The sequence below is a fragment of the Ceratotherium simum genome, chromosome 40 (genome assembly GCF_057802395.1).
Source record: "Ceratotherium simum simum isolate JZ-2026a chromosome 40, ASM5780239v1, whole genome shotgun sequence".
Taxonomy (NCBI): Eukaryota; Metazoa; Chordata; class Mammalia; order Perissodactyla; family Rhinocerotidae; genus Ceratotherium; species Ceratotherium simum.
Window position 1 is genome coordinate 5,527,363 of NC_141939.1, and position 13,421 is coordinate 5,540,783.

The 13,421-nt window shown below is 44.8% G+C and overlaps 1 protein-coding gene across 4 annotated transcripts in view; it reads right to left on the reverse strand.

The window, feature by feature from the left end:
* MGAT4A (alpha-1,3-mannosyl-glycoprotein 4-beta-N-acetylglucosaminyltransferase A) overlaps positions 1-13,421 on the reverse strand; it is a 127,618-nt gene continuing 114,197 nt past the window's right edge. For all 4 annotated transcript variants that reach the window (XM_087426195.1, XM_087426197.1, XM_087426194.1 and 1 more), the window contains one exon: positions 1-13,356. In XM_087426195.1, the coding sequence (XP_087282321.1) occupies positions 13,330-13,356 (27 nt within the window). In that variant the 3' untranslated portion in view covers positions 1-13,329. The remainder of the gene's footprint in view (positions 13,357-13,421) is intronic.

The following is a 13,421-nucleotide window of genomic DNA, read 5'->3' on the forward strand; positions in this document are numbered from 1 at the left end:
TTTAGCAGCTTAAAACAGCACCCCTTTATTATCTCACAACTGTGGGCCAGAAGTCCAGGCAGGCTTGACTGAGTTCTCTCTGCTTAGGGTCTCACAAGGCTGAAATCAAGGTGTTGGCGGGGCTGGGCTCTAATCTGCTGGAGGAGAATCCACTTGCGAACTCCTTCAGATTGCTGGCTGAACTCAGTTCCTGTGGCTGTGGGGCTGCAGTTCCCATTCCCTGTCAGTAGAGGCCTCTCTCCACTCCTTAAGACCATCCACAGTTCTTCTCATGTGGCCTCCTCCATCTTAAACCAGCAATGGTGCCTTGAGTCTGCTTTGAATTTCTGACTGCTGCTACCAGCCTGAGAGAATTCTCTGCTCAGGGGCTCACATGATTAGACTAGCTGCCCCGCATAATCTCCATTTTTCTGTATAACATAACATAGTTATAGATCATATTCATAGGTTCCACCCCCCCCCCACTCAAAGTGGGAGGATATCATACAAGGTCGTTGTAAGACTGGGAACCAGGCAAGGAAAGGGTTACTGAGGATCTGATCAATAACTAACATGGTCTGTCAAATGTTTTCCAGACAAGGAGAAAACTAAATGTGCTGTTTTCAGAGGCTGATGTCCCCGTTCTGTAGATGTTGCTTTCTTACAGTGAAATTTACACGGTTGCAGCAAGACCCCTGCAGGTTGCTCCAGCTCCAGTTGTCCAGGTTCCCATGGATCCGTTATGTAATGACACGTTCCTCAAACTCATTATGTAATGGCATGTTACACTGAACTCCTCATGTAATAGCCTGCACATGCGCCCTGACGGAGCCCAGTTGTTACACAGTGTAACATATCCTCCGCACTCTTGTGTATAAAGTCTCCACTGGCACCAGGCAGGGCGGGGATGACACTGCTCTGGGAGCTCTCCCCAGTGTTCGCCATTGCTTGTGCAAGCAATAAACCTTTTTCTTCACCCACTTCAGCCTTGGCTGTGCTTTTCGGCTCTACACTCACCAAGAGACGAAGTCACTGAGTTTGGTTAGTTTTTGGCGACCCAGGTGGGACTTCTCCTCTGAAGCCTGACATCCTTGTCACTCAGCCTCCATCAGGGGAAGCGATGGGCAGCGGCAGCTCACTCCGGCTAACTCCCCTATGCCACTGGTGACTTGGTGAAGGGGGCGGTTCCTCTTGGTGCCTGACTCGCCAGCCCTGCATTGCTGCCGCCCTGGACAAACTCAGTGGCCGCACTGGACCATTGTTCGGGAGTTCTCCTGGAGCCCTGAGTAGTGCTGGACCCACAAGTTGGCTATAAGAGTCTTTTGAATTGGGTGAAGAATGGTTTTGGGTATAAACTGTGCAGATTTCTAGTTCCCAGGTTTGCTTTCTGTTCTGGCCGAAGCAGCTATAGGTCTGGGAGACTAAGAGACATCCCCCTCCTGGCTGACGGGGAGGCTGGTTGGGGATGCCTGACTGAGAAAAACCTCTGTAACCTAGGGAGAGTTCTCCATAGGCAGCTCTGAGTTCTGGGATGGGAGGCTCAGCAGTACATCCCTGAGCCCCCTGTGTGTGTGGGTGGGTGTATGATATTGCTAGAGAGCTCTGATAGTAGTAGGAAAGTATTTTAGGTACATCTAGGTTTACATTATAGGATTTGTGTGTTTACTAACCGCCCCTTAGGAACTAGAAACAAATCTGTAACACCAACATGGGCAATACAGTGTCCATACCAAAGGAGAGCCCACTGGGGTGCCTCCTTCGTCACTGGCAATTATTTGGCTGTACTCCCATGACTAAAAAGAGAATGATATTCTTTTGTAATACAGATTGGCCCCAATATAATTTAGGAAGTCAGGAAAAGTGGCCAGAAAATGGGTCGCTGAAATATAATACCATCTTACAATTGGACTTTTTGTGCAAAAGGGAAGGGAAATTGGAAGAAACTCCCTATGTACGATGCTTTATGGCTTTATATGAAAATGAGGGGCTACTGAAAAAACACAAATTGACCAAATTTAAGACTGAACCTTCTGCCACAAAAGGGAATATCTTCCCGGTGCTAGAAAATCCTCCAGACGACGAGGACCTATTCTAACCCACTAGGAGACGGGGCGGGGAAGCAATGCCATCTGCTCCCCTCACCCCAGCTCCAACAGGACCCATAGAGCAGCCCCCTCCTTACCCTCCTAATCAGAAGTCTGCCCCTAAGAAGCGGCCCCCATTCACTGCTGCTCCTAAACCAATCTCCCCTCCCTTCCTCGACAGCACTACCAGACATGGGACTTGTTACAATCCAGGGAAAAGCGGAATTTTTTCCTTGCGCCAGGTCCCTGAAGGGATGGGAACCTTATAAACACGTGTGTGCCACTCACCATCTCAGACCTTTACAACAGGAAGGCACATTCTCGGTCTGCAGGCGGACCCTGGAGAGTTCCTTAATTTAATGAGGGTATATTCTCTACTCAGAACCCCACTCGAGCTGATAATACAGACTCTCATGTCGGCCCTCCTGCCCGGAGAAGAAAAAGCAGCAGTTTCGGCTGAAGCCAGCAAAGAGGCAGACAAACAACATGCCAATCAGCCTGATCACCAGGTTTGGCAACCAGCTGAACAGTCAGTGCCCGCCACAGACTCAGACTAGGATCCCAGTAGAACAGGGGACAAGGCAGCCTTAGAGCTCTATAGAAACATGCTCTCGAAGGGGATGCAGGCAGCAGGAAAACCCCTGTTAATAGGAATAAATTAAGGGAAATACAGCAAAGGCCACATGCCTTTATGCAAAGACTGAGGGAATGCCTTCAAAAATATACTCCCTGGAACCCTGATGGTGAAGGCAGCCAAATAGTGCTGGGAACCTATTTCCTATCTCAGAGTGCCCCTGATATCTGGGGGGAACTCCAAAAACTGGCCATTGATCCCGAGACCAACCCCTCCCAGTTGGCGGAGACTGCCTTTAAGGTTTTCAACAACCAAGATGTGGCAGAAGAAGAAAAGGAAGCAAAGACGACGAAGCAGCAAGCGACCTTGTTAGCAGTGGCGTTGCAGTCTGTCCCAGGTAACCGGGACGAAGGAGGAAGTCACCACGGGTGAGTGCCCCCGGTTCCCAACATGGGACCAAAAGGGGGCCTGTAGGGCTTGGGCCTTGTCAATGTGCCTGCTGCAGGCAGGAGGGACGCTGGAAGAGGGGATGCCCGCACCGTCCCCAGAGAGGGAAGGGGCCGGGCAAGCCCAATTCCTACCAGCTACCCCTGCCTGGAGAGGAAGACTGACGAGGACAAGAGGCTCCCCGTTCTGCTCTCGAACTTTCCTCCCAGGAGCCCCGGGTTACTTTAGATATCGCAGGAGACGAAATCGAGTTCCTGCTTGATAAGGGAGCCACATGCTCTGTGTTGACCACTAAAAAGGGCACTCTATCCAAGAGAGAATGTAATATAAAAGGGGTATCAGAAAAAGGAGAAACAGCATTTTCTGGAGCCTCTGACCTGTGAAATAGGTTCCAAAGTGTTAAAATACTCCTTTTTATATGTGCCAGAGTGTCCCATTCCCTTGTCAGGGAGGGATCTGTTAGCAAAACTGGGGGCCACTGTAAGTCTGCAGCAAGATAACACAGAAGTTCAGGTTCCTCGGAAAAGAGGAGCAGAATTTGTGGTACTCCTTCATGAGCCAACCAAATTGGCTGAGGACATTCCAGAAAATGTTTTAACTCAAGTTGATCCTAATGCTTGGGCACTAGGGCAGGTGGGATGGGCTGTTAACGCCCAGCCCGTTATTAAACTTGAAGCAGAGTGACCACTGGCCTTGGGTAAAACAATTCCCCCTAAAGCCTGAGACTTTAGCTGGGATCCCGTCTATACTGAATAGGCTTTTGAGGCAAGGATGAATGAAGCCTTGCAGATCTCCCTGCAACACCCCCATCCTACCTGTTAAAAAACCAGGGACAGGAGAATACTGGTTTGTACAAGACCTCAGAGCTGTCAATGAGGCTGTCAGGGACATTCACCCGGTGGTCCTGAACCCATACACCCTCTCGGCAAACTTGCCTGGAGACAATAAATATTACACCATTCTGGACCTAAAGGATGCTTTCTTCTGCATCCCTTTGGACCCTGAGTCTCAGGAATTATTTGCTTTTGAATGGGAGGACCCTGAGATTCATCAAAAACAGCAATATTGTTGGACTGTGTTGTCATAAGGATTTAAAAATTCCCCAACCATTTTTGGAGAAGTCCTGAGTAGAGACTTAAGAGACTTAAAATTAAGCTGTGGGACTTGATTGCAATATATAGATGACATCCTTATTGCCAGCCCCACAAAGGAAGACTCTGACAGGAATACGGTTGTGGCCCTAAAATTTTTAGCTGAAAGGGGTTATAAAGTCTCTAGAGAAAAGGCGCAAACACCTAAGGAAACTATTAAATATGTGGGGTTCATAATTTCACAAGGCCAACGCAGCCTTCCCCAAGAAAGAAAATTAGCCATTTACCAACTGGCCCCTCCAACCACTAGGATACAAATCCCGAGGGTTTCTGGGAATGGCAGGTTTCTGCCGCATTTGGAGTCCTAATTTTGGATTAATAGCAAAACCCCTATATGATAAGTTGCAAGGGCAAGAAACTGATCCGTTTGAATGGGACAAACAATGTGAACAGGACTTCAAAAGACTAAAAGAGCTTTTGATGAGTGCTCCTGCCTTGGGTTTACCTGACTTAACTAAACCTTTTCATTTATATGTGCATGAAAAACAAGGAGTAGACTTAGGAGTCATTAACTCAAATGCTTGGACCTCTTAAGAAGAGAGTGGTGGCCTGTTTTACAAAACAATTGGATACCGTGCCCTGAGGCTGGCCACTTTGCCTGTGGGCCGTGGCAGCCACCTGCCTGTTAATTAAAGAGGCAGAAAAACTTACTACGGGGCATCCCCTAACTGTGTGGACCCCACTTCAGGTTTCAAGTGTTTTGGAAATGAGAAGACACCACTGGCTCACGAGTGGCAGAATGCTGCAGTATCAGGTGACACTGCTGGATACTCCCCAGCTACTCTCAAAGGCTTGCCAGGTCCTAAATCCAGCCACCTTGCTTCCTGTATCACAGGAGCCTCTGGTACATGACTGTTCTGAGCTAGTGGATCTGGTATATTCAAGCAGGAAAGACCTCCGAAGTGACCCTTTACAGAACGCAGAGGAAGTGTGGTTTGTGGACAAAGCATTTCCGTTGTTAATGGTCATTGCCGAGCAGCCTATGCCGTGGTTTCCCCCCATGCTGATCCCGGCTGAAGACAAGGTTGACATAAGGGAAGCCATACTGTAGAAAAGAAGCCCTATCGTAACTTTGAATGACCTCTGACAAACTAACTCAGCTGGATATGCACTCTCCAGGAGATCTAACTGCTGTGTTGATTTTACGACCCCTGCTTGTGCATGTACCCCCCAGCTGCGATAAGATGATAACTTTGTTCTTTTGACTTCCTTAGGAGTGTGATGACCCCCGAAAAGAGAGTCTATGCTGATAGCCATCATCAATGACAACTGAAAGATCTGGTGTGGAAACTCCCAGTCTGTAACACCCAAGGGTCAACATTCCTAACCCCCTCCCCTATAACCCACCGGCCTATATCACTGCTGTAAGATTTTGTGCCCCCTTAAGATGGTTCTTTCAGACATTAGTGGGCCATCTTGCCTCTTGCTAGCAAGCTGTACCAAAAAAACCCTTTCTCTCCTACCTCCTTGCCTCTTGACTACTGGCACATCTTGCAGTGGGAAGACGACCCCCCCTTTGGGCAGTAACACCACCACCATAGAAGTAAGGGTGCTCTCCCCGGGAACATCAATGCAAAAGGCAGAATTTATTGCCCTGACAAGAGCATTAGAATTAGAGAAAGGAAAAACTGTGACTCTCTATACTGATTCCAAATATGCCTTCTCTGTTCTTCATGCTCATGGGGCCATTTGGAAGGCAAGAGGTCTATTGTCAGCTGACAGTAAAGAAGTTAAATATGGAAGGAAAATCCTCAGGCTGCTTTCAGCAGTCAATGAATCAAAGGAGGTTGTAGTTGTACACTGCAAAGAACATCAGAAGAGGGAATCAGAGGTGATTAACGGAAATCATTTGGCTGACGCAGCTGCCAAACAAGCAGTTTTAACAGAGGAGGTTTTCCAGTTGGCCCTCATTCCCTCTTTACCGCTTTACGAATTCACCTTCAAATATATCCCAGAAGAAACAGAGATAGCTAAGCGGGCTGGCTTCTAAATGTCTCCTATCTCAGGGGGATGGATGATGGACAACAAGGGACGGGTCTGGTTACCTAGAAACGCAGCCTGGCCAATAATTAAGTTTGCTCACAATTCTACTTGCTATGGAAAGGAAACCTTGGACAACTGGCTCCTGGGCATAGTGAGAACCCCGGTTTCAAGGAGATAACTGACAAGTTAACAGAGCAATGTTAATATTATAACAAATAACAAAATAACCAATAACAAAATAATGTACACACCAGGCCACCACCCCTGGCAAGAGCCGTACAGTCCAGAGGAACCCTGCCAGGGGAAGACTGGCAGGTGGACTTTACGGTTATGACAACTGCATCAGGAGGGTTTAGGTGTCTCTCGGTTTCTGTGGACACCTGTTCTGGGTGGGTGGAAGCCTTTCCCTGTAGAACAGAAACAGCAGGGAAGTGATGAAAGGACTGATGAAAGAAATCACCCCGAGGTTTGGGCCTGGGTCAGTCCAAAGTGACAATGGCTGGGCCTTCATATCAAGAGTAGTTGCCACAGTTTCTCAAACACGGGGAACACAATGGAAACCGCATGTGGGCTGGAGACCTCAATCTTTGGGGAAAACTGAAAGAACCAACCACATCCTGAAGGTCACCTTGGCCAAACTCTGCCAAGAGGCACAGGTCAACCAGCTGAAGCTCTTGCCCACTGGCCTGACCCCCATTACGGCTGCTCCTAAAGGAAAGCTTAAGCTAAGTCCTTTCGAGATGCTATATGGAAGGGCCTTTCCGGGTGATAGTGGTTCAATAATGCACCCGGATAAAGAGATCAAATCACCTGTAAAGCACGTAACTAACCTAGGGCAAGTACTGTCTAACCTTCATATATATGTCCATCTGAATCCCTTCCCTACAGGAATAAAGCTTCATCCCTATGAGCCAGGGGAATGGGTGTACTTGAAAAGCTGGAAGTCTGGGTCCCCCCAGGACCAGCTTAAGCCCATTTGGACAGGGCCTTACTTGATCTTATTAACCACTCACTCTTCTCTCAAAATGCAAGGCATGACCCCCTGGATCCACCAAACTCAGGTTAAGTGAGCTCAAGAGCCAGAGACTGTTCACGGTTCCCACCAACTCCTATTCCTGCAAGCCATGATCAGACCTGACGTTCCTGCTCAGGAAGGGTGCCCAGGATCCAGAGATAAGTATTGCCTGAGTCTACGAGTTATATTATAGCTCACCCTTATCTACCTTTATTCACAAAGGGCATTAACACAGACCCCCTTAATTTCCTGGGAAACTAACACAATACTGAACCTTTCTAGAATCATAGTGAAGGGTAATGGATTGTCCTAATGCTGGATATGCCACAGACATCCTCAAACTAAAAGTAGATGGCCTGTCGCTTATCCTATACAATCAGAATTCAATACTAGCCTCTTTGAAGGACCCTCAAAGGTTTTTAGTGGACCCCCTTCTATTGCAGTAGAGTTGGGCTCCTCAGGCATAAACCTAAAATGTTTAAATCTTACCCCAATAACAAATATCACTAGCCATAGGGGCTGACGTATCTGAACTGCTCATCAATCAGTGAAACCTGTCACTGATGTTTACCAGCAAAGAGCAACATAAACCAATCCTCTATGTACCCCATCACTTTTAACATTACCCACTCCAGCAGCCCAAATGAAACTCATTGGTGCCCTAAAACTGAGAGAGATAAATAAAGCCCAAGGGAAAACTCTCTAAAACAGTGCAAATTCTGGACAGGAATCCAAAGGCAAAAGCCTCTTAGATACTGGGAGCTCACTTATCTGTCTCCTCAGGTAGCTGGAAAGCCCCTTTTATAAAATACAACTTAACTCACAGGGGACTATTATCTCCCAGGTGCACAGACAATGCCCGTGATTGGGGCATTACATTACTCAACTGGTTGAACAGTACCATGCCCCGATGGGCCTGTGCAGGACATGTCTTCCTCTGTGGCTCCCCACATGCTTGGATAATGTACCATATGTGGGACAAGGTACAATGGGAATGATGGGTCCCACAAGTATAACATGCAATATATGATCACATCCAATACCATCCCAGAAAGAAAAGGGCTATGGGATTGATCCTGGCAGGAACTGGATTAACAGTGGGACTGGCTGTTCCCTGGAGAGGATTCCCATACCACAAAGTGATCCTAAGGAACCTAACTCAATCTCTTGAAATACTGGCCAGTAATACAGGAAAAGCACTCCACAACTTACGAGTATCCTTAGATTCACTAGCCAACATGGTGCTGGATAGCAGAATGGCCTTAGATTACCTACTGACTGAACAAGGAGGTGTATGTGCAGTGACTAATATTTTATGCTGTACATGGGTAAATACTTCAGGGGAAGTTGAGGTGAATATTAAGCAAATATTTGACCAAGCTACATGGCTACACACCTTTAATCAGAAAGGTAGTACAGCCACCAAGATATGGGACACTGTGAAAAAGGCCATTCCCTCTGCAAACTGGTTCTTGCCTGTGATAGGCCCCCTTGTGCTTCTGTTACTATTAATTTTTGGCCCACACATCTTTAATATGCTAGTTAGATTTGTTAGTTCTTGGTTGGAACAATTCAAGTTACAAGTGATGGTTCTGCGACAGTACCAACCGTTGCAGAACTCCTCAGATAGCCCTGAAACTTATCTTAGCCTGGCAGCACGAGAGTTTTACACCTCTAACTCCCCTGACAATGACCCCAATCAGCAGGAAGCAGTTACGGAAGACTGAATGCTGTCCTCTATCCCTCAAGAAGGAGGAGTAAAATATCTCAGGGGGAATTTGTGACCAAGAACCAGGCAAGGAAAGAGTTACTAAGGATCTGATCAATAACCAACATGGTCTGTCAAATGTTTTCCAGACAAGGAGAAAACTAAATGTGCTGTTTTCAGAGGCTGATGTCCCCGTTTTGTAGATGTTGCTTTCTTACAGTGAAATTTACACGGTTGCAGCAAGACCCCTGCAGGTTGCTCCAGCTCCAGTTGTCCAGGTTCCCATGGACCCGTTATGTAATGACACGTTCCTCAAACTCATTATGTAATGGCATGTTACACTGAACTCCTTATGTAACAGCCTGCACATGCGCCCTGACGGAGCCCAGTTGTTACACAGTGTAACATATCCTCCACACTCTTGTGTATAAAGTCTCCACTGGCACTAGGCGGGGCAGGGGATGACACTGCTCTGGGAGCTCTCCCGAGTGTTCTCCATCGCTTGTGCAAGCAATAAACCTTTTTCTTCACCCACTTCAGCCTTGGCTGTGCTTTTCGGCTCCCCACTCACCAAGAGACAAACCCACTGAGTTCGGTTACAATTGGTGGTCATTTGTAGAATTCTGGCTACTACAAATATACACTGCTTTTAATTAGAGCAATCTCTCCAAACATGCTGTTTCCATATAACAAAACTTGTTTTTGAGGACAGCATTGCTGGGAGACAACCTTTTTCACCATTATGACAGATTTAAAAGAAGCCTTCAGAACATTACTGAAGGTTCTTACAATAACAACACTTTCTAATTATTTACTGGTACAACCACTGATTTGAAATCTATACATTTGTTCAAAGACATTTCCAATGGTTGAATTACTATACACATGTGTCTATAGCCTGTGTGATAAATAATCCATTTTCATTCACTTTTTCCAAAGCTCTTCAGTCACACTACCTCAAATTGTTGCTCTTTTTTGACTACATAGTATGGTACAGTGCATGCTGTAAAGAATGCATGAGACTTCTTCTTTTTTTTTTTTTTTTTTGTGAGGAAGATCAGCCCTGGGCTAACATCTGCCAATCCTCCTCTTTTTGCTGAGGAAGACTGGCCCTGGGCTAACATCCGTGCCCATCTTCCTCCACTGTATGTGGGACGCCGCCACAGCATGGCTTACCAAGGGGTGCATCGGTGCACGCCGGGGATCCTAACTGGCGAACCCCGGGCTGCTGCAGCGGAGCGCGCACACTTAACGGCTTGCGCCACCAGGCCGCCCCCACGCATGAGACTTCTAACAAAGAACTTAGAAATCTTGATCTTAGAATCCTAGAAATAGGTCCTCAACTTTTTCTTCTCACCCAAAATACTTTTCATCATTTGCATTATGATATATTCTGCATGTCTGCTTTTAATTGCATAATCAGAATTAATTATCCTGGTTTCTAAAATGTTCACATTAGCACTCTTGACACAGTACTGTCCAAGAGAACTTTCTGCAATGAGGGAAATGTTCCGTATCTGTGCTGTCCAATCCAGCAGCCACTAGCCACATGTGGCTATTGAGCACTTGAACTGTAGTTAGTGTGGCTGAGGAGTGTGTGTGTCTAGTGGCTACTGTATAGGACAGCACAGCTCTAAAGTCTAAACAGTTCATGTAAAATACGTATGGCTAAACCCTGCCATACGTATATATATGTGTGTATGTGTGTAAATAAATAATTAGTCCCACCATTTGACACTTTTTCCCACTCACTCTTTTGGTAGAAGTGGTTGACTGTGCTCTCAAGGTCAAGTATTTACTTTCTCTCAGTTCCAGGTACTCATCACCTCCTCTAATTTCTCTCTTTCAATACTTCACTCCCTAACACTACTCTTAAGGGCCACCACTATAATCTCCTGCTTGAGGAAAGCACGGCTGCTTCTAATGGTCTAGTGTAGGACTGGGGGAAGGAGAGAGCAGCTAACAATGCGAGTGTAGGAGCACCTGCTGCAGCGGAGGGCAGATAAGAAGTATGAGCTACAGGCTTTCCCTCCGGAGTGTGAAGTTTGGTCAGAGAGAGAACGCGCACACACACGTGCACACGCACACTCTTCACAATCAAAAACTAGATAGCTGAGTGTGTATGTAAGTGTGTGGCAAGGGCAGCAGGTAAAGGGGGTTAAGAAAAAAAAAGAGGCGTGTGGGCTGGAACAGTTGGTCCCCTTGTCCAGACGCAGACTGGGCACCTGCCATGTGCCAGGCACTATTCTAGGCACTACTAGGCACTGGTAACAAATTCATGGGGAGGAGTGCACAAGAGAGTCCTTGAAAGATGGATAAGATTTGGCTAAAAGTATTCTCAAGAACAGGAGGGATGAGCTAGGCCTGGGAGGGGAGACTGAGCATGAACACAGGAAAAAGCTGGCTAGATAAGGCTCAGTCTAAAGACGGAGAGGCCCAACAAAAGGCACGGAGCTGCAGTGACTGTCACCTCCCTAGACTTTCAGAGCATGGCCTTTCTTCCTGCAATCAGAGTTGGCTACTCAGGAAGCAGGGAGACAGGGGACTTCTAAACCCACCTCCAGATTTTTACCTCCTGATACTTAGTTGTTATAACAGTAATTTAGTATGTTAAGCTGGTGCCAAAATTTTATAATGGAAGGTTACTCTTTTCAAATGAAATGTGGCTGTAGGCACTGGGTCAAGGAAATTTGAGAAGAAAATAAAAAGTAAATTAAAGAAAATTAAAAGCAAATTAAAAAACCCCAATAAAAAATTTTAACTGGACTTTAACATAAAAATCATTATTGGAAACATCTAACTTTCTGATCAAGAAAAGCAACTAAACATTATTCCAATATGGAGTAATGGAAATAACTGTACCCTATCAGTATTTCCCGATCTTTCCACTTCATAACACTGCACAGAAAACAATGCTGTTTGGAAGCTCTTTGTTCAGCATCCTGGGCATCCAGGGGAAGCCCCTCCAGGCTAAAGGCAGCCAGCTAGAATCTCCAGCCGCCCAAGGCCTCACCATTGGCTACTCTGAAAGCTCACAGGATCACTCTCCAAGCGTACATAAGCCACCTGCAACCCACCGAGTGCGCACCAGATTGGTTGGGAATTGAGGCTGATAACACATAATTTTTTAGAAGTAAAATACTTTTGCAAAGATCACTGATTGCTAAGGCTGATAATATTTTTGTTTATAGTAGTAATATCATACGGAATTGCATGTTTAAGAGTAATAATTACTCTTTTCGGATACAAATTTACTTGTAAGTTCATAAATGCAATAGAATAAATCATTGTGGAAAAACATACAACTGCTACAATACCTTTCAACAAAAACCAGTATCACAATTTTGTTTTTCTTTAAAATTAAACGAATTATGACTCATACAATAGCACTACCTAGAAAACATTTTGTCACAACTCAGACAATGAGTGCAGACATAAAAGAATCAACAAGAAAAGAAATAATGTATCTATCTCATCAACTAAAGATCAAGATTAGGAAAGAAGAGTCTGTCACCATACATAGCAGAGGAAATGTAATGAGCTGAGTCTATGATAATTTGGGTTGAAAGCATCACCCCTGCACATTAAAATTTATCAGACATTTTTTTGGCTACACACCATACACAGTATAGTAAAATAACCCTCAAGAAGGACATTGGTCTTTAAAATCTTGGCTTTAAGGAATGGCAAATGCCTTTGAAAATATTTTGTTCACAATCACTGTGATTATAAAAGTACTTCAGTTAGGAAATCAATCTAGAATCATTCTTAAATGGCAGTGCATTTGAAAAATGGCATTCATTTGTAATGTTTGCATTTCCAAAGAAAAATATAGAAAGAACTTAAAAAAGCAAGGTAACTGGTTTTCAAAAAAAGTATTGATTCAAAAATTTACTACACAAAAATATGTACTTCTTAAGTGTTTCTAATAAATTAACTCCATAACATTTTTATGTATATTTATATATTTATATATATATAATCCCTGATAATCTATAAAAGAGGGTCTATAATCATAAAATAAATGAACTTCAAAAGTACCCCCTTCATAAAATGTATTTAACATTAATTTTTCTCAAATTTAAGGAATGTAACAATATGTACAACTCTTATGTATTAGTATAATACCAAAATAGTACAAGTCATATTAACAGGCTGTCATAACCGTAAAATGTTTGAGTCAAGTTAAAATTGGAGGACAGCTTAGGTTCAAATGAACACAATTATCCACGGGAGATTCACTTTCCGAGTGGAAATGACAATCAACTTATCTACAGTAGATTTCACAAGAGGTAGTGTTCAAGTAAAAAAAAAAAAAAGGTACATGCTTAACTATCTTTAATTAACAAATTCACAGGAAAAAAGTGTACTGGTTTCTTAGGAGATGATCAGTTGGTGGCTTTTTTAATATGAATCTGAAACACAAAATAGTGAAGAACATGATAAGGCAATTAATTTTCAATTCCAGAAAGGCCTTACA